The 20,153-nt window shown below is 44.6% G+C and overlaps 2 protein-coding genes across 2 annotated transcripts in view; one reads left to right on the top strand and one right to left on the bottom strand.

Annotated features, from left to right (window-relative positions):
- rassf4a (Ras association domain family member 4a) overlaps positions 1-18,086 on the top strand; it is a gene marked incomplete at its 3' end in the record, with an annotated part of 28,771 nt that extends 10,685 nt beyond the window's left edge. Inside the window, exons 4-11 of the mRNA XM_080016157.1 lie at positions 9,815-9,936; positions 10,341-10,414; positions 11,409-11,584; positions 11,862-11,963; positions 12,083-12,134; positions 12,927-13,048; positions 16,967-17,064; positions 18,026-18,086. Of these exons, the coding sequence (XP_079872283.1) occupies positions 9,815-9,936; positions 10,341-10,414; positions 11,409-11,584; positions 11,862-11,963; positions 12,083-12,134; positions 12,927-13,048; positions 16,967-17,064; positions 18,026-18,086 (807 nt within the window). The remainder of the gene's footprint in view (positions 1-9,814; positions 9,937-10,340; positions 10,415-11,408; positions 11,585-11,861; positions 11,964-12,082; positions 12,135-12,926; positions 13,049-16,966; positions 17,065-18,025) is intronic.
- Positions 6,558-7,888, bottom strand: LOC307241897 (uncharacterized protein). The gene is made up of 2 exons (XM_080016158.1): positions 7,776-7,888; positions 6,558-7,241 (listed from the first exon to the last, which is right to left on the bottom strand). Exon 2 carries the CDS (start codon positions 7,238-7,240, stop codon positions 6,791-6,793), a length of 450 nt encoding a protein of 149 aa, XP_079872284.1. The 5' UTR covers position 7,241; positions 7,776-7,888; the 3' UTR covers positions 6,558-6,790.
- Positions 18,087-20,153: the final 2,067 nt, after the last annotated feature.

The following is a 20,153-nucleotide window of genomic DNA, read 5'->3' as shown; positions in this document are numbered from 1 at the left end:
GCTTTTTGGAGGGTGGCCAGTGAAATGTGGCCTCTGCATTTCTCCCATCCTGGCTTGTCCTTCCTCCGGGGGGGCAGCCAGGAGCAGTGGGCAGCATTCGACGACCTGGTACCAAGTGTCCATTGCTGGTCGGACGATGGTGATGTGTGCATGTTTTTGGTGGGGGACCTTACTGATGTTAGATGGAGGAAACCCCACGTGAGGAAACCCCATGTGAGCATGGGAGAACATGCAAACTCCACACAGAAAGGCTCCTATTTGGGAGATACCCCGCCGGAGCACGGTGCCAACAGTACCCCAGGCGGGAATCGAACCCACCAATGCACTGCGCCACTGTGCCACTAACAGTACTAAATAGTACTTGCAGGTGTGATGCATTGATGTAGTGGAATTAAAAAGAGGATATTTATTTTTTTAAAGCATAAAGTCACCCAAAACTTCTAAAATGATGTACAAAATTAGAAAAAAACAGTACAGTACTTAGAGTAATAGCCCCTGGTGCTAACCTTCCTCTCACTGCCATGTAAATAGGCTTAGTAATTTTAGATTTAGTGATTAAAACTTTATTTTATTTTATTTATTGATTTTCTTTTTGCATTTTCATGCTTTTTAAAATTTTGATAGTGACAGTGTGGGGAGAAAAGGAAGAATGGGGACAGAGAGGATGACGTGCAGCAAATGACCGGGGTGCCTGAATTGAACCAGGGCCGCCGTTAGGACTCAGCTTTGTATATGGTACGCTCTACCTGGTGAGCCTAATTAAGTCACGGTAGCGTCCAGTTGTTCTGATAGTTCTTCCAAGACCGGTTGAATCAACATTTTGACCTGATCCAGATGTTATTTTATTGGAGGCTGATTCACTACTGACCTCAGGCATGAACCTCACATATTGACCTCAGACACAAGCCTGAAATATTTGTGTAGAGGCAGCATGCATGAGTTGCCCTGTAAGATCAGTAAACAAAGCTTATGTGGGCTGGACCTGATTGCATAGAGCACAGATGGCTTAATCACCTGTAATGAGTGTGTGTGTGTGTGTGTGTGTGTGCGCGCGCGCGCATGTGTGTGACTTTGTGTCATGAGAACCACAAAATCAGAATGAACCATTTGTTAGATGACATAAGCTGGAACAACTATAAAACAATATTTGAGTGATTATGTTCCTGGCTATTGTTGCCAATCAAATAACCCACATTCTAGAGAATACACATATTATTCACCACCCCACCAAAGTTTCTCGAGAATCGACCTTTACTTGACAAGTAACTCTGTAATGTCAGATGGCTACTAGTGGAATACTATAAACACTTCTGGCCACTTATCTCCCCATTATTCATCAGAATGGTAACAGAGATTAAGTCACCCTCCACCATGCCTCCGCACATGAATACCGCTCTCATTTCGGTTTTTGCTCAAACCCAATAAGGACCTAGCCCTCACCTCCAGTTATAGACCCATAAACCTTATTAATTGCGACCTTCATAATTCACCCATCAAACTGTCTTTGTCAAAGGCAGACTCTCATCCAGCAATATGCATTGTTTATTCAGTCTGATCAGCATATCACAAAGGAACAACTCAAATTCTGTTATTGCTTCTTTAGATGCTGAATAAGCATTTGACAGAGTTAATTGGACATATCTCTTTTCAATCCTCAACAAATTTGCCTTTGCAGAGTTACTCATTCAATGGATCAGAATCCTCTACAACTCCCCATCTGCTTCTGTCATCACCAATGGTTATACTTCACAGCCTTTCACTCTACAACAAGACAAGGATGTCTGCTCTCCCCTTTACTATTCACCATCTTTATTGAACCCCTTGTGGCGGCCATCTGTCAAACAATAATATCATTGTCATATAAACAGGAAACTCTGTTCACAAAATCAGTTTGTATGCAGACGATATGTTATTGTACACATGGAACCCAATATCATCCCTACCTAGGTGTTCAATCTTATATCTAAATTCTCAGGGATCTCAGACTATTCAATGAACTAAAACCACAGTCTTACCACTCAGTGGCAAGGACTGCAATGCTGCAACTCAGAAACTTCCTTTAACCATCACAACGGGCAATATTAGATACCTTGGTATCGATATCTCCACCAATCTGTCATATTTGTTTACCCTTAATTTTACTCCATTGCTCAAATCCACTGAAGAATACCTCATTCGCCAACCTACCCATCTCACTAAATGGTAGGATAGCAGCAGTGAAAATAAACTATGTATTTTCAATGACCCCAGTGCAACCTTGGTACATTGGTTAAATACTCTAGACTCAATAGTGAATACATTTGATTGGAAATACAAGAAACAGAGAATTAAACTAGCAGCACTACAGAAAAACAAAGACTGTGGAGGTAGCAGCAGCCCCAAACTTTAGATGCTACTATCTAGCAAACCATCTTCAATTCATAATGAAATGATTACAACCAGAGCAACAATTGGCCCATGGGTGGTGAGACATTGAACAAACAGAATGTCAGGAGTTATCATTATCTGATCTACCATTCCTTACTGAATCAATAAGGAAGCATAATTGCTTTTAAAACCCATTTATTGCAACAACTCTGTCAGTCTGGTGAAAATCCCTCAAACTCAGTGGTGACACCCTCCCCAAACAAATACACGCCAATCTGGCACAAGCCAGATTTTCTGGTTAAATACAGACCAATAATCTTTAGCTCTTGGAAAAGACAAGAAAATACTCATCTGGAACACATTTTTGAAAGCAATTTGCTTATATCCAACCCAACCTTAACCAAAAGGTATAATATCAGTGGCCACGGCTTCATTCAATTACAGCAATCGCTAAAAGTTAAAATCAAATTGACAAACAAAATCCTACTACCACCTGAAATGATTGAACATCTCACTCAGTGAGACGCGGTCACTTGAAAAACCCCTTTCCCAGAATATACAAACTTTTATTAAAAACAGATGATACTTTATCTTTACCTACAATGGAATGGGAAAGAGACCTTGCTGTTCCCACCGATAGCAACCTGTGGAAGCTTATTTGCAACACCTTTTCTATTACCCGCAACTCCAAAATGCAACTCATCCAATCAAAGATTCTGCACAGAGCTCATATCATGGAACACAAAATGTTCCAAATGGGTTTTGTGGATGAAGACATTGGCTCTCACTGTTCCTCTCATACCAGAGATGACTACTTTCATGCCTTCTGGCTCCGCCCCCCTATCCTACCATTCTGAACCAACATCACCAAGAAGCTATCAACCCTTCTGGGACGCAGCATTCCAGTCTCCCCGACTATATGTCTTCTCGGTGTCAAGACCGGAGCTAGGATGGACCCAAACGCACGACACAGAGAGACGGGAGGCAGACGAAGGATGTCTATTAGCCCACACGGTGGAGATGGCTGTAGGGATGATGATGACCGGGAGGAGGGGTCCAGGATCCGGGTGGAGAGATGGGGAACCGTGCTGGATGGAGAGGGACGGACAACCTTGGTCGATGAGCGGAGACAAGCAGGTTAACCGGGCTGGCTGGAGAGGGACGGACAGGGTTGACGAGAGGAGACAAGCAGGTAAGGGGAAGACAAAACAATCAGACATAAGCTAGGGACTTGAACAAGTGCTAGGCGCTAGGAACTAGGCCAGTAGCAGTACAACTCGAGTAAGCTAGTTGACGGCCTGGCAATGAGTGACTGGGGAGCTGTCGAATAAATACTGTGTGAGTGATGAAGGTAATTGATCCCAGGTGTGTGAAATTGGCTCAAGGAGGGAGCTGCAGACTGGGCAAGAGCGGCCTCTAGTGGCGCTGGGAGGCCGTGGGCCTAACACTCGGTGATCTCTCTTTAGTCGACCCACCACTTAAACACCACCAACCCATTTTGATCGCCTTAACAATTGCCAAGAAATAATATTACTAAATTGGAAAAACAGAGATAATCTCACCACCTTTCAATGGTTACAGTTATTAATAGAATACATCTCAAAAAAAACCAAAAAAAACTATTGGCAATATCCAAAAACAATATTGATTCATTTTATGAAATATGGGCTACTTCTATCACTAACATAACTCCATAATTGTCTCCTGTCGTCCGCATGGTCGCTCCCCGGCCTGCTGCGCCCCTGCATCGATCCATTCGCGCTTCGCCTATGTCTCCCAGTGCCAAAACTCATACTCAGTACATACACCACACAATAGGACTAGGGCTTGCAGGATGGGTGGGGTGCAAGCTATGTGGTTGGGGAGGCGGCAGGCGGCTGCCATCTTGCCTGTCATGCTTATGCCCCACAGGGGCAGCACTGGGGTTTTCCGGGGTTGCTGGCGGGTCGGTGTTGGGGGCATGGTTGGCCGAGTGGGCCCCCCGCTGGCTGGGCTGGAGTCCTGGCAGCTTGTGCCCGGTTGGGGTGTGGGGGGCGACTGTCGGCCTTTTGCTCCCGCTGTGCGGCTTTTCTGCGGCGGGTGCCCCAGGTGCCGGGGGTAGTGGAGGGCCCATATATCTGGCGGCCTGCTAGCATCGGCGGGGGTGGGGGAATAACATCCAGGTGCCCCGTGCTGAGCACACTCTGCTACGTGGATGGGCACTCGGCACTCACGGCCCGGATGGGGTGTCTGGTTGGCTGCGGTGGGGCGGGCCTCACCCTTGTGTGGGGCGTGGGTGAGCATGGGGGTCCCGCTGGCTCACCTGCAAGGCGGCGGTTCAGACGGGGTCTCGGTGTATAGCACGGGGCCTGGATCCAAGCCAGCAGTCTGTGCCGGCGGCTGCGTCTTGTGCCTGCACTTGGAGGTGGGTTGTAGGGGTGCAGCCCTGGGGCGCGGGGTCTCCCTGTGCTCACTGGAACTGGGTTATGGGTCTTCTGTGGCCGATGGGCGGGGTGCTCAGGGCTTTCCTGCAGCCGTACAAGGTGTCTACACGGCTGCGGAGCTCGGGCTTGGGGCCCTTTCAGCTGCTTGGAGGCGCCACGACAATACCGACCTTATACACCACAACCAATTGGGATAAGTCATGTACATTCACCGATGGACACCTTACACACACATACACATACAGGCGCTCCCATCACACACGCACGCACACACCACCACACCTGCTTCGAGTCCACACTAGCACCCTCCTCGTTGCATTCCTCTCCTTTCCTCCCTCATTTACTGCCAAAACTATGACAGGAAGAGGCCACGTGCCCAATTGTAGTTCTAGTTTTCCTGGACCTAATTAACTGTTTTTCAGTACATCTTGTCGTCCAATGTTTGTGGTTTCGTGTTAATGTTGTTTGGTTCTATGTTTATTTGTCTCACCCGTGGTGATTCTCCCCCTCTAGGAGTAGTGATCAGTTGTTTATAGACCCAAACATGACAAATAGTTCTCCAAAGAGGGGGGTTGGTGGTGGTTCTCCATAACCAAAAACTGTGTTCTTGTAATCCTACAGGTCATCCACAGGACAGAGTTATTGCAGCAGTTCTTGATGATTTAAGAATTAATAAAGAGTTGCATTGCAGGTTGAGAACTTGAACTCCACCTGGAGCCTAACTCTGTCCTAGATGCAATGGCATACAAATACTCTTTGTTGTATGCCCAGCATGCTGAACAACAGTGGTTTAACAAATGTCAGTGATGGATATCAATGATTCAATGTTATCAATGATTAACATGGTCAATGATTTATCCAAATACAGTTTGTATGACCCCAATAAAAGGTCTCATTAATGATAAGAATATAAAATATGATATTGGCTGTATTTTTTAGTGGTCTTTAGTGCCATCTTGGGGTCTCTTTAAAGGATTTCAAGTTCACAGAAATTACAGACGAAGTACCCATGCGTCCCCTGTGCTGCCATTATGACACTTATTTTGCATGATGAGACATTTTGAAGGTACCTTTTTTACTTCAGGTTCACAAAATTAGGAGCTTTACACCAGAGCCTGTGCTGCTTTCGGGAGCTCCGACAGTAGTGTCAAGCTTTATATAAAATATAGATAATGGTTTAGATAAAACATGGAAAACAAAAAGTGAACTCCACAAGTGTGGGGATGGTAGCTCAGGCGGTAGAGCTGGTGGTCTAGTAATCTAAAGGTTGCTGGTTCAATCCCAGGCTCCTCCTGCTAGCATGCTGTAGTGTCCTTGAGCAAGACACTTAACCCCTAATTGCTCCTGATGGCTGCGTCCATTGGCGTTTGAACAATTGTAAGTCGCTTTGGATAAAAGCGTCTGCTAAATGACTAAATGAAGTGTTCCAAATGAGGAACGCCGAGACCATCTGCAGTGGTGCAGACCACCACTAGAGGGCAGTAGAGTTCTATAGTCGGGTATGAATTAAAGAAAGTTTCAAGGAGAAACGCTTTCAAGGAGCACTTCTGCAGTGGCATGCCTAGTGCAGTACTAGGGGCCCACCGATGGGCCAGCCTTTGACTGGCGCGCCAGTGATGCGCTTCATACAGTGTGTTGTTTTGGATTTAGGCTATTTTGTTTTACTCCGTTTCTTATTGTACACAGCACCATGTGAAATGTACCGTGCGCATTGGACCCTCTACTGTATCAAGAAAACAAACCAAAATATTAACACAAAAGTTTTCATTGTTGTTTTTTATTAAAAATCTGAGAAATAAAATAAAAGCGATACAAGTAAAGACATAAATACAATCCCTGAGTACTTATTGCACAGAAATAAACATTTCTTCACTGTAGTTGTCTTTTTTTTAGCCTTGGAGTCCCGTTATCATACAACAGCATAGTCCTTTGTATTGTTTATGCCTTCATAAACAACCCGATCTGTATCGCTCCATTGCACCTGCTCCGGTTTTCCACATTCAACAAGTTTCCAAGCTTGTACACATCTGCGTGGATGTTTGTCCAAAGAGCCAGTCCACCGGGTCCCTCCCTTTGCACTCTCTCTCCATGACTGTCCTGAGAGAAAGCTCCACTGGGTTGTGCACGGAGAGGCAGCTGGTCCGTAGCGCACGGGGGGACCCGCGGGACAGCGAGGCCGGGACGGGGTGTTTCAGCTGCCCCTTGGAGAACAGCCGCAGCTTGGGCGACCTCTGGAGCCTGACAGGGCCGCAGCTGGCAGCCTCCATGGGCCGGGCCAGAGCCTGGATGCTGCTCATGTAGTCATCTAGAGACTGGGAGGAGGGCTGGGAGGACCGGGAGGACTGGGAGGAGGGGAGGTGCGCAGGTAAACTCTGTGAAGCGGAGTCCTCCAGCGCCTCGGCGATAGTGGGCAAAAGGGGCAGGGGCAGGAGTAGCCGTCTGCACTTCATCCTGCACAGCGGAAAAAGGAAAAATCTGAGTTAGGAAGAAGCCGTTAGTCCCCAATCCTCCTTATCTAAAGGCTTGTAAGCTGGTAGAAGGTAAACAGTGTACATCTGTAGTTACATTAAGTAGAGGCCATGTTCTGTGAGTTTGAAAAAAAATACTAATGAATAAATCAAATAAATCATTGGGAAGACTAGACAGCCACAACAATGACTGATGCTTTAACATTTTCAAGACAGATTTCAATTGAGATTTCAATTGCTCGTGGTGAAAGTTTAAAATATAAATAAAATGATATAAAAATGAAAACTAAATACAGACACTGATTATTAGGAATATGATGATGAAAAAAAAAGATCTTGACATGAAGGACTTTTCCAAAGCTCACAACTGAGTCATAAAAACATTTGTCAGAACCCTTGTATTGAAATATACCATTTGTGACACAAGCTCGCCAAAGCACTGGTCATATACAGTGAGTAATAGTTTTTGATAAATTTTATCAAAAACCTCAGTTTTACATATAAACTATACTCTCACCTTTGATGATGTCGCAGTTGGGCAGTCAGTTCGGTGTGTGGTGGAGAGACGTTAAATCCTGAGGCAGGGCGGTCGCTATGAATGGGTCCAGTGTTCGGCCGGGCTCTATATACCCGTCCGCTGCATTAGAGGGATAAGCACAAGCCCGAGGCGACTAAATATAGCCCTGCTGACCTTGCTGGATGTGTGTGTGTGTGTGTGTGTGTGTGTGTGCGTGCGTGCGTGCGTGCGTGCGTGCGTGCGTGCGTGCGTGCGTGCGTGCGTGCGTGCGTGCGTGCGTGCGTGCGTGCGTGTGTGTGTGTCCAGGAAACTCAGGAGTGGTGGGGTACCAAAGTTCAGTGGTGCAGCTGCTCTAATGTTTATATTTCAGAAACAATGAAGCCTTGAGAGCATTTACATAGACATTGTGTCACCTCAAGACCCACCCCCCCCCCTTTCTCTCTCTTTCTCCGATTTTCTCAGGCCTCCCAGGATTTCAACAGTTGCTATTTGTTTCCAAACACGTAATAACAAGTCCTTCGCAAGAAATAGATTCCTGTCGAACCAGAATGAACCTCTTCTTTTTATCACCAATTGTTGTAAACGGTTTCACGACTGTGACGTAACTATGAGATCAAAGAATACCAGATGATGTGAAGTAACAATCATCCACACAGAGCAAGCCAGCTTCCCTCAGATATTTAACACACACACGAGGGATAAAAGGTGAGGCAATAACAAGGCAGCGCGAATAATCTCTGTAAGCAGCCTGCACATGGCTTTAAGCTCTGAGTTAATCTTGTCACCTGCAATATCACAGCACAGGTGTGGTGTGTGTGTGTGTGTGTGTGTGTGTGTGTGTCGTGAGTTAGTGTCCACGTGAGGTTATTTTTTATATATTTATCAGAATTTGCCCAGAGATCTTAATGGCACTTAATCCATAGGACAAACTAGTCACTTTTTAAAAGTTACTCGTACTTAAATCTTACTTCCTAGTTTCTATTCAAACAGTTACTAGTAACCATTTAAGTGTAACTTGTCAAAATGTATTAGGTACTAATACTTATTTACTAGTAACTATTCCAATTGTAACAACACTTGCAATTTTACTAGTAACGATTTGGACAGTTTTATCATGAATCATATGGGGCTCCGTGTTTGAGATATCAAATATTTGCTCCGACTACAAGTATCTTTTCCCGTTGTTACTAGTATCTATTTCAATTTTACTAGTCACTATTAATTGAGTTCTAGTACTTATTTATTAGTGACTCGTGCCTTTTCTTGCTGTTACTTGTGACATTGTTTTGTTTTCTCTCAAACACAGGGGACCATAGGATTCAATGACAGAATTGTCCAAATCATTACTCGTAACAATTGGAATAGTTACTAGTATCTAATAAATAAGTACAGTACTAGTACCTTTAAACATTTTAACTGGTAAAACTGAAATAGTAACTAGTAACTGTTGGAATAGCAACTCTAAACTAAAATATAAGAACTTTAAAAAGTGACTAGTTTGTCCCATGGATTCAATGTTAAAACATCATGACATACCATGGGGGTCAATAAAGTGGATCTTCATGGATCGTCAGCACAAGGTGCCCGTTTTCTTTCGATTCATTCAAAAATCTGACTTTTAGTTTTGTTAATTTCCCACTTCCTGAACACACACTGTTGCAAACATTCCTTACCAATGGGTAGTGTAGCGCTTTTTTGGAAATTAAAATGCGTCAATGTGCGTACGTGACCTGCGGCAGCCGTGGCTCTGTGACTCAAGGGCGCTTTCTCTAGTGTACGTGACCTCGCGACTGGACAGCAGAGCAAGTCAGACCCGACCCGGCTTCTCCACTGTGAGGCGTCGGCCACGAGCGACTGGTCCCGCACGTACACCTGACATTGAGCCGCTGCCAGCAGGATATCCTCTCTCAGTACTGTGTGTGTGTGTGTGTGTGTGTGTGTGTGTGTGTGTGTGTGTGTGTGTGTGTGTGTGTGTGTGTGTGTGTGTGTGTGTGTGTGTGTGTGTGTGTGTGTGTGTGTGTGTGTGTGTGCGCGCACAGGAGAATGGAGAGCTTGCACTCGAGGGTTTGCTGAACATCTACTGGGGTCTGCGCCGACCCATAAGGCTGCAGATGCACGACGACAATGAGAGATTCCGATACTCTGCCTCAGGAATGAACTGGTACAAAATAAAACACACGTACAGTATTCACATCCTACACACACACACACACACACACACACACACACGCACACACACACAGGCCTCTTGTGACATTAGTGTTTTTGAGATAATCCTTGGCTTTCTTGAAATTGCGTCTCTGAACTTCAAAGTCAGCTTTCCTGCTAAACCAACCTGTGTCATCTATAGTTGTTGCCGGGTGTGAAGTAGGTTACCTTAAATCAAGACCAGGTTTAAAACCTTAACGACAACAAACGTGTCAATTATACTGATGGGTGGAAAAAGAAAAAACAGCAGTGTTAGACTTCAACACAACAAAATTACATATGCCACCAATTGGCCTGATTGAACAAGTTGGAGGGATAATATTGTGAGTTTTCAGTCTATTAAATGTGTTTGTGCAGGAATGAGAGACCTGTCGAATCAGAACAGATTCCAACTGAGTCTAACAACAATGACACTGGACCTGACCCCACCTGTAAGTTGCAGACACACCCGCAGGCACTCACACACGCACTCACACACACACACACACACACACACACACACACACACACACACACACACACACACACACACACACACACACACACATACACACACACACACACACACACACACACAAACTTAGAAGACAGCCAATACTATAATTATACCAACATATTTCGCACACCCTCTCATACATACATACACACACACACACACACATTTGGAGATTACTTTTTCAAACAAGCTGCCCTCATCCTTTCCAGGTGAAAGCCGCCTGCTTATTCTGACATGCCGCACAAATCAGATTATTTATATCCCCAAGTGACATTCACACGTGTACTCCAGAGATTTGTAAACATAGATCTCGCTGAAATCAAGTTTGATTGAGAAAACAAAATGTCAACTTTGCAGAACCTGTTTTTGTTTTTGGTTGTGGATACATTTGGATGGTACACTTGTACACAGATCGAATCAAGAAACCTTATTTGGAGATAACCTTCCAGGCAAAGCAAATGCAATTCAAAGTGCTATACATTTTGTAAATAGACGGATTACAATATGGTAAATATACTGTAGCTGCAGGCAGCAATACAGAGGGTCCAGGGTAGTCGGCCCTTCATTAAAGTGTAATTCTATGATCGGGCGGTGTTTGCGGATGTGGGTGGATTTCTTATGGCGCAACTAACCGTGGTTTTGAATTCTGAAGTAGGGCTGCATGATTATGGCTGAAATGATCACATTATTTTAGTCGGTATTGTGATCACGATTATTTATCAGGTTAATTAATCCATGTTGGGGAACATAATTATTTTATGGCACTTTGTAAATCAACAGAAAAATGCCTTCACAATAATAATGTATTTTATAAACCTATAAATAAATAAACTAATGTAATGGGTAATGGGCTATTTATATATATGGACAGTGTCAAATTCCTCTTATAAGCCACCAGTGTGGTTTTTTTGCCCCGGTGCTTCCCTCAGGGGTTGATATGGCGGGCATGGCGGAGGATGAGGCTGACGCACCACAGTTGCTGAGGACGCGCAGTGACGCTTCCTTCATGGGTGTACAGAGGAGGTCCAAGAAAAACAGCACCAGAGACCTGCAACGCCTCCGGACGCACAGGTTCTCCATCAACGGCCACTTCTACAACCACAAGGTACACACACACACACACACACACACACACACACACACACACACACACATCCTACACAGGTGTTACAAAGATACATTCCATCACTTTTTCTGGAATGTCTACAGTACGTCACACACACATAATTTCCTGCTCAAAATGATCAAAATCCTTCACTGTGATATTTTTAGAAACTCCTATTGTTAGTGGAGTGGATCTCCAGCCAATTTTAAGTGGCTTTTTCTTTTGTTGTGTGACCCAGACGATGAAATCCTTTTGTGTCTATTTCTGTGCCCCTCAGACATCTGTGTTTACTCCGGCCTATGGTTCAGTGACCAACGTTCGCGTTAACAGCTCCATGACGACCGTACAGGTCCTCAACCTGCTGCTCCACAAGTTCAGGGTGGGTGAACAGGTCGGCGGAGGGGGGTCGGGGGGGTTACAAACTGTCCTTTTAAGGGTGAAAATTGAAGTGAAAATACTAAAAACTATCATCACAATTTTATTTGTGTTCTTTTAAAGGTGGTGAATAAATCGGAGGAGTTTGTTCTGTATATGGTGCATGAGTCTGGTGGTAAGTCCACTTGGAGCCCCTCTGAAGCCCCCTTGGAAACTATAGAATGATTTTAAACTACATGAAAGTCCAGGAACCAGGAATAGCCCTTGTAAAGTGGGGTACACACTACAAGATAATAAAGCAGATTTTGGCCCGACCCCCCCCTTCCGCTTGGAAGTCCATCGTAACGAAGTATCAAAACATGTTCAATACTTACGTTCTGATATCCTGTAGTGTGAGGGGGGGACTCAGGCTGTAGATTGCCACGTGGGTTGCCAATGTCACCGGTGGCTGGCCAATTGAGAACCAAACTGACTGAAATGGAACCGGTCATGAACACAACAGCAGCCATGGCGGAAAATGCGAACGCTGCAAAGCATAAAAGCGCTACAACATATACAGTCCGTATCATCCATTGTTTTTTCTTTTCTCCTTTTGGATTTTCTGTGAAAGCCACGCCTCTGTGTCAAATTGTGTGTGGCTTCGCGAGATTAGGACTCTGGTTGTTGTTGAATGAAATCTTTAAGTGTGTGTTTGGGCAAATCGTTGCTCTCCACACACTATAGGAACAAAACTGTTCAACGGATCCTGATATGTCATCACTCACATTTTCAACACGTTAAGATTCAAAATATATTGAAGTGTGGGCCAGTAAATTGGGCGGTATCACTGCTCTTGGTTTTACTTCTCGATGAGGAAAGTAAACAGGGTTTCAGGATAACCGTCTCTGGCTTTTGAAACTTGGGCAACCATCATATGAAAACTGAATTCTTTCATTCATTTTATCTGATTTCATTTGTTTGAATTGAGAGAGGACGCGGCTGAGGGATGGCGAGTTCCCACTGGTGTCCCGGGTTGTCTATGGACCCTGCGAAAAAATCTCCAAGATCTTCGTCATGGAGATCGACCTGGGAGAGGAGGTGACATACAATGTGAGCCACCGTTCTGCTTCTCGACTCCCACCGTTTATCCGAAATAACCTTTTTTGTTAAATATACATAGTCCAGTAGCTATCAGTCGGCCAAAGGCCGACGTCTTTGGAACGATATTCAGTTTGGGGGCTGATATGTTTAAAAAAGAAAATGCACCAACATAAAAAACTAACGACATTTTTTATTCTGATTACTTACAGTACCTTGCACTTGTATCTGGTTGAATTTAAAAACAGTAGATCATGCACTTAAGTTTGATGTTGCTCCAATGGTTGATGTAGCCTCTTATGTAAGTCGCTTTGGATAAAAGCGTCTTCTAAATGAATAAATATAAATATAACAATAGGGATACGATGACACATCGTGTTGATGCAATAAGTGCTGAATTTCAGTTTGGTTTCTGTTGATAAATTTTATTGTTGCTGAAGTGTTGCTCTTCTGGGGTCAAAGGACAGAGTCTCATTAGATTGAACCCTCTGAAGTCGCAGAAATAGCCAAAAGCGGAGGCACGGTGGCGCAGTGCATTGCACTGCTGCCTCACAGCAAGAAGGTCCTGGGTTTGATTCCCGCCTGGGGCGCTGTTGGCACCGTGCTCTGGCGGGTTATCTCCCAAATAGGAGCCTTTCTGTGTGGAGTTTGCATGTTCTCCCCGTGCTCACATGGGGTTTCCTCCACCTAACGTCAGTAAGGACCCCCACCAAAAACATGCACCCATCATCGTCTGACCAGTGATGGACACTTATCACCTGGTCCCCAGGCGTGTCCACGTATGCTGCCCACTGCTCCTGGCTGTGCCAACGGAGGAAGGACAAGCCAGGATGGGTCAAAAGCAGAGGATCCATTTCACCGGCACCATCCAAGCGTGTGGTGTGTTGCGTGACGAATAAAGACTGTTTCTTCTTCTTAAAAGCAACCAACGACATGTTTTAGGGGTTTTGTTTATGACATTTTTGTATTTGGTATACTTTATTGACCCCTCTGGGGGGAACTAGTCCTCTGCATTTGATCCATCCTAGTGTGTTACGTATCTAGGAGCAGTGGAGCTTCCACTGGCGGTGCCCGGAGACTCCAGTTCTCCACTGATGCCTTGCTCTGGGGCAGTGGCAGGAGTGTCTAACCCAGACATGCGTGTCTTTAGGTGTGGGGGCACCCAATGCACTTGGCGGAAAACCCACATGAACATTGGGGGAACATGTAGACTCCACAGAACACAGTCACAATGGAACCTAAGAACCTCGTAAGAACAGAGACATTGACCAAAGACAGTTTATCCAGGTGCTAAATGAAGACAAAAGTGAATGGATAAGACTCCAGAGGTTTAATATTGTCTAATTGAAGGTGCCATAAAGCCAGCCCACTAATTCTTCAAGTTTGTATGAGTGCGATTCAAAGCCTTTTGAATCAACCTTTTTATTGTATTTTATTTTGAACTTTTAATTATATAATAGGCGCTCCGCTTGCCCCGCAGACATTGAAGGTTACGTACACGGCGATCGGCTCCCATCTCCGGTGCTTCCTCTGCCCTTATGTTAGCGATGTGCGCAGTGTTGCTTTCCAGGCGTGCTTCACATATTGAATGACGTCACAAATCTCCCTGCCTAGTGGAATTGGATGATGTCACAAAGTGCCCCAGCTGCACAGAGTGGCTCGCTGTTTGCTTGTTTATTCAAAGTTTATTAAAAGTTTATTCACTGTTTGCTTGTTCATTCAAAGTTTATTATTATAATTACGTATGTCCCAATTGCACCAAATTAGACACTGCACTGCAAAGATAATCAAAGGACATACATACATACAGAGAGACAGACAGACAGACAGAGATTACTAAAATTATAGAGCAATAATAATAATAATAATAATAATATAATAATAATAACTATAGCTGCAGGCAGCAATACATAGTCGTGTTGGATACAAATTTGTTTTCTGATTTACCATAAAACCCACCATCGCTTTGTATTGACATAAAGTAAATTACAAATGTTAGAGTTCCCATGGAATGCGGCATAATTTTGTGCTGTCCCTCATCTTTATATCAGTATTTTCCGCGTTGCCATTGAACGCAGCATCGGCTTTGGATGTCCTGTGCGAAGCAACCACGCACCTCGCCGGATGCGAATGCCGCCCCCCAGAGACTCAAACTATATAATTAAGTTTGGTGATGATGTCACAAAGCACCCCCCTAGTCATGGTACCCCGATGTTCTGTGACGTCCGGTAAATGTGCAACTGTTTTTCGCTAATTCCTGCTCCAAATGTCAATCGCTGTAGATCAAACTTGAACCAAAAGATGTCTAAAACCCAACAAAACCTCACTTCTGAGACTCTCTTCCTCCTCCCTTTTCAAACAAAGCCGTCTGCATTTAGCGGCAGGCAGCTGAATGTAGATGAAATGCCTATTAAAGAGCCAGCTAGGCTTGCATGTAAACCAGGATTTGTCATTGTTATAACTCACCCTGGTGCCTATGGGAATAGAGCTGTACTCTCAGAGGTTGAGATATGACATCTCAGTGTCGGTTTACAGACTGTGATACGAGTTGCAGACTGTGGTGTAGTGGCGATCCACTGTGGTCTCTCTGTTCGAACAGTTTGGGAGTTTGTGTCTTATATTCCCTTGTGTGCTGCGTCGCACAATGACGTAATGACGTGGTGGCAACTCTCTGTGACTAATTATAGTCTTCCAAGTCCTGGTGTGACGCAGAATTACCACTAACACAAGTTACAATTTTCCAAGTCCCATGGGACACATCATCGGCTACTACAGTCTGTATGTTACGACTGGCTCAAATGCTGCAAAATAAGAAGAGATACAACACCGCATCTAATTTACAAAAAATGGCAAAAGAGATAAAATATCAAACGAAAAGTGCCCCACTCCACAAACTCATCTCACTGCACCACCCGACCAGAAGTTGATGAACGTTGGCGTTTTGGTGATGCGCCAACGTTCTGCAACTTCCATTCAATTTTCGATGGTTTTTCACTAATCCCTGCTCCAAAAGATCTATAGTTCCCGCAAGACCCCTTATAATAAAGAATAATAAAAAATAAATGTATCACAGTGCATTGCACTGCTGCTTCACAGCTAGAAGGTCCTGGGTTCAGTTCCCGCCTGGAGCGCTGTTGGCACCACACTCCAGAGGGTTATCTCCCAAATAGGGGCCTTTCTGTGTGGAGTTTGCATGTTCTCCCCGTGTTCACATGGGGTTTCCTCAGTATAATATCGTAAAGAACCCAGACTAAAAACATGTACAAGAAACATTGTCTGACGATGGACGTTGAAGTTGGTCCCCGGGCACTGCAAACTGCCCCCCGGAGGAAGGACAAGCCTCGATGGGGAAAAATGCTGAAAATACATTTCACGGCCTCCATCTGTGAGTGTGTGTGTGTGTGTCGGCCGCAACTGCACGTAATGCTTGTGTTGTGGTTTGTGTGTTAATAAAAGGCGAGCTTAAAGATTGTCCAGTTTAATAATTAATAACCTTTATTTGTATAGCACCTTTCATACACAACATGAATCTCAAAGTGCTTTAGATTAAAGTAAGGCCACCGGAAAGTGACAATAAAAGCTCTTCAGTGAGTACCTCCTGTCCTAACCTACAATCACTTAGCACCACCTTGCAGTATTTATTGTTACACGAATGTTGTTGTTACACTAATCTCTGTCGCAATGTAGCTTGAATGTTATTCTCCCTTGTAAGTCGCTTTGGATAAAAGCGTCTGCTAAATGACTAAATGTAAATGTAAATGTAAATAAAAGCAAAGCAAGCAAATCAAAATGCATTTACAAAGTACAATAACAGATATAATAACAGTAGAATAAATATCCTTGCTTCCCCTAATGGATTGTGCGTTGTTTTCTCTGCATCAGTAGCTGTTCTTTGATATGCTGCAATTCTTTTCTTCCTAATATTTCCAGGTGGCCCAGTATATTAAGTTTGAGATTCCTGTTCTTGACAGCTTCGTACAGAAGCTAAAGGAGGAAGAGGAGCGGGAAATATCTAAACTGACCAAAAAGTAAGTCTTTCTTCTGGGCAACTTGGATTGTCCACCCAGACCCTTCGTTCCCAAACTGGGGTCCGGGCCAACACGGGGGGGGGTCACTGTTTTCAAAATACATCAGAAAAGAAAATTGAAAGGATACAACAGTATAGTATACAAATGGTTTCATATACAAATCAACTTAATATTGGTGTTTGTGTTGTGTTTTTCAGCATAGAATCTAGAACCAGTTCCCATGACCTGTGTGTGTGTGTGTGTGTGTGTGTGTGTGTGTGTGTGTGTGTGTGTGTGTGTGTGTGTGTGTGTGTGTGTGTGTGTCTGTGTGTGTGTGTGTGTGTGTGTGTGTGTGTGTGTGTGTGTGTGTGTGTGTGTGTGTGTCTGTGTGTGTGTGTGTGTGTGTGTGTGTGTGTGTGTGTGTGTGTGTGCGTACACACTTTGTACCCACTACCCACCTCATTTGTGGTTTACGCCACAATAGAGATAAATAATAGCGGTAGTACGCTGCGGGTGTCTGCCCACTGGTAGGGGTTTAGGGAGGGAGACAGACTTTCTAGCCGTGGGTCGCCGACATGGCGAGAGTTTTAATTTCAAATGTTTAACAAAAAGGCTCGCTGGCCAAAAAGATAAATAATTAACAATAAGGGGTTGGGCGCAGGAGGAATGACGTTTCAGATCTGGCTCCTGGTCTGCAAGACAGACAAACATTAAGAAAGTTTGCTGCCCTGGATCTGGGGGCAGCTCGGCGGCCGCAGGAAAGGGAGCTGTGCTGCTGCCGCCAACTTAACCACGCCCCTTCATCCGCCACATATGCATGCAGACATACACTCACTCTCACACACACACAAAATATTGTTATTTGGTGGTACAGTTTTGTACTGGACTGGAATTTTGGAACTATTCAACATTGGATTGATTTGGTAGAATGGGGGAGCGTAACCGACAGTTGGGCTAATCTCCCATCCCTTCTTCTCCACAGGTACAGAGCTCTGAAGACCACGATCCTAGAACAACTGAAGAAAGAACAAAGCTCACTCTAGCGACAGAATCTAAATTGTGTGTGTGTGGGGGGGGGGGGGGGGTCGGCAGACCATATAACAGCCAAACGATGCTGCTTGTAGATTGTTTGACGATATAAACAGATCCCAAATACCAATGTGCTTCTACTTAACAACAATACTTTTTTGAGAATATGTATGTTTTCTGACTATGAGGAAATGTTTTTAAATGCCTTCATGTCAATTATGTTGATATATATTGACCTCTATGAACTCAATGCAATAACCTTCACAGACCGAACTATTTATAATTCTGGATTATGTTTTTTTCGTATGTCTTTTATGACATGGATTTTTTTTCCCCAAATATAATGAATACACTTTTTGTCAACTTAGTTTTTAATTCATGTGAAATCTCAACTCACGCTGTTCCCTCAGTGAAAACAACCATCTTTATTATTTCCTGTACTTCCACCATAACTGAAACATTGTTCTTCCAAGTGAACCCTCTCTGCCAACCAGTTCCCATGAGCTGTGTATGTGTGCGTGCGTGCGGGGGTGTGTGTGTGTGTGTGTGTGTGTGTGATTACACAATGGCAGTATCCTGGGAGATGCTGGCTGTTCCTTTTTCCCACTGTTTCACGCCAGCCACAGTTGAAGATGATGTTACATTAAGCAATGTCTACGTATGCAACCGTTGGCTCTAAATACAAGCACCGCCCAAAACATATTAATTATGACATTTATGTGACAATAACAAAACAATAAAAATATAATAATTATGTTGTGTCTTCGGTTTTGGGTTCAGGTCACTACCAAAACACATCGATAATAGAAATCATGATAAAAAATGGTCGAACAGGGCTTAATTAAATAAAATAAAGATCCAACTGTACAATGTTGCTACCTATAATACAGTACTCTTTTTTTAGCGGAGAAACGGCTGCAGGGACAAAGCTTCGTTCTGCACCTTGGGACTCCCAAAGGGTGGGAGTTTTCATTCATAGCCCTCATTGTTTGATGTACAGTGGCGCGGCTGGTGGTGTGCACTACCAGATGGCACCACCATACTGTATACAGGAACTCCTCACTTAACGACTGAGTTCCGTTTCTCGGAACAGGTCGTTAAGGGAATTGGTCGATAACCGAGGACCCGTGTCATTTCACGGTAAGGGGGCGTGGCGATTGCGAACGCTAGTGAAGTGAATACTGACAGACTGCGGGAACGAGACTGAGAACGGAGATGAGATGTATACAGTGTATTTTGTGTTTATAGTGTATATAATGTATGTAGTATATATAGTATATATAACATATATATATATCTATGAGGTCACTCTATCCCATGCCAATCGGCTAGAAAGGCTAGTAAATGCACAAGAGAGGAAGTGGCTTGGACTGCCGAGATGCCTTACCAGCATTGGCCTGTATGGCAGCGGAACCATCTCCCTGCCAATCTCAAGCCTGGTGGAGGAGTACAAATGTGCCAAATCAAGGCTGGAGATGACTCTCACAGAATCCCGGGATCCATTTGTCAGAGGTGCTGCTCCAACCCTAACAACGGGGAGGAAACGGAAGCCATCGGCAGCAGTTGCGGTGGCAAAGACGGCCCTCAGGCACCGGGCTGTAGGCATGTCCCACATGGCAGAGGGGGCCTTGGCTTGGCAACAACAACACCCACATGGCAAAAGGCTACTCCAATCGAACGGCGGCACATGGTTGTGGAGGAGGTGCGCCACGAGGAGGAAGCAGCCAGGTGTGCCAAGGCAGTCTCTCAAGCCCAGCAAGGCCGCTGGATGAAGTGGGATGGCATGGAGAGGAGGAAAATTACATGGAGCGAGATGTGAGGCATGGAGTCGAATAGGCTAAGTTTCATCGTCAGAGCCACTTATGATGTCCTGCCCTCCCCAACCAAGCTACATCTCTGGTATGGAGAGGACCCAGCCTGTCTCCAGTGTGCAGCCCCAGCAACCCTCAAACACATCTTGGTGGGTTGCAAGACCAGCTTAACGCAAGGAAGATACACCTGGCGCCACAACCAAGTGCTGAAATGCTTGGCTGCTGTAATCGAGAACAAGAGGGTAACCACCAATGCCATGCCTCTAAATG

Source organism: Zeus faber (genome assembly GCF_960531495.2).
Source record: "Zeus faber genome assembly, chromosome: 16".
NCBI classification, from domain to species: domain Eukaryota; kingdom Metazoa; phylum Chordata; class Actinopteri; order Zeiformes; family Zeidae; genus Zeus; species Zeus faber.
Note: the sequence above shows the minus strand (reverse complement) of the source record. Positions and strands in the feature narration are given on the sequence as shown.

Bases quoted from the DNA above. Each gene is read 5' to 3' on its own strand.
- LOC307241897 (XM_080016158.1), bottom strand. From the start codon at position 7,240: ATGAAGTGCAGACGGCTACTCCTGCCCCTGCCCCTTTTGCCCACTATC.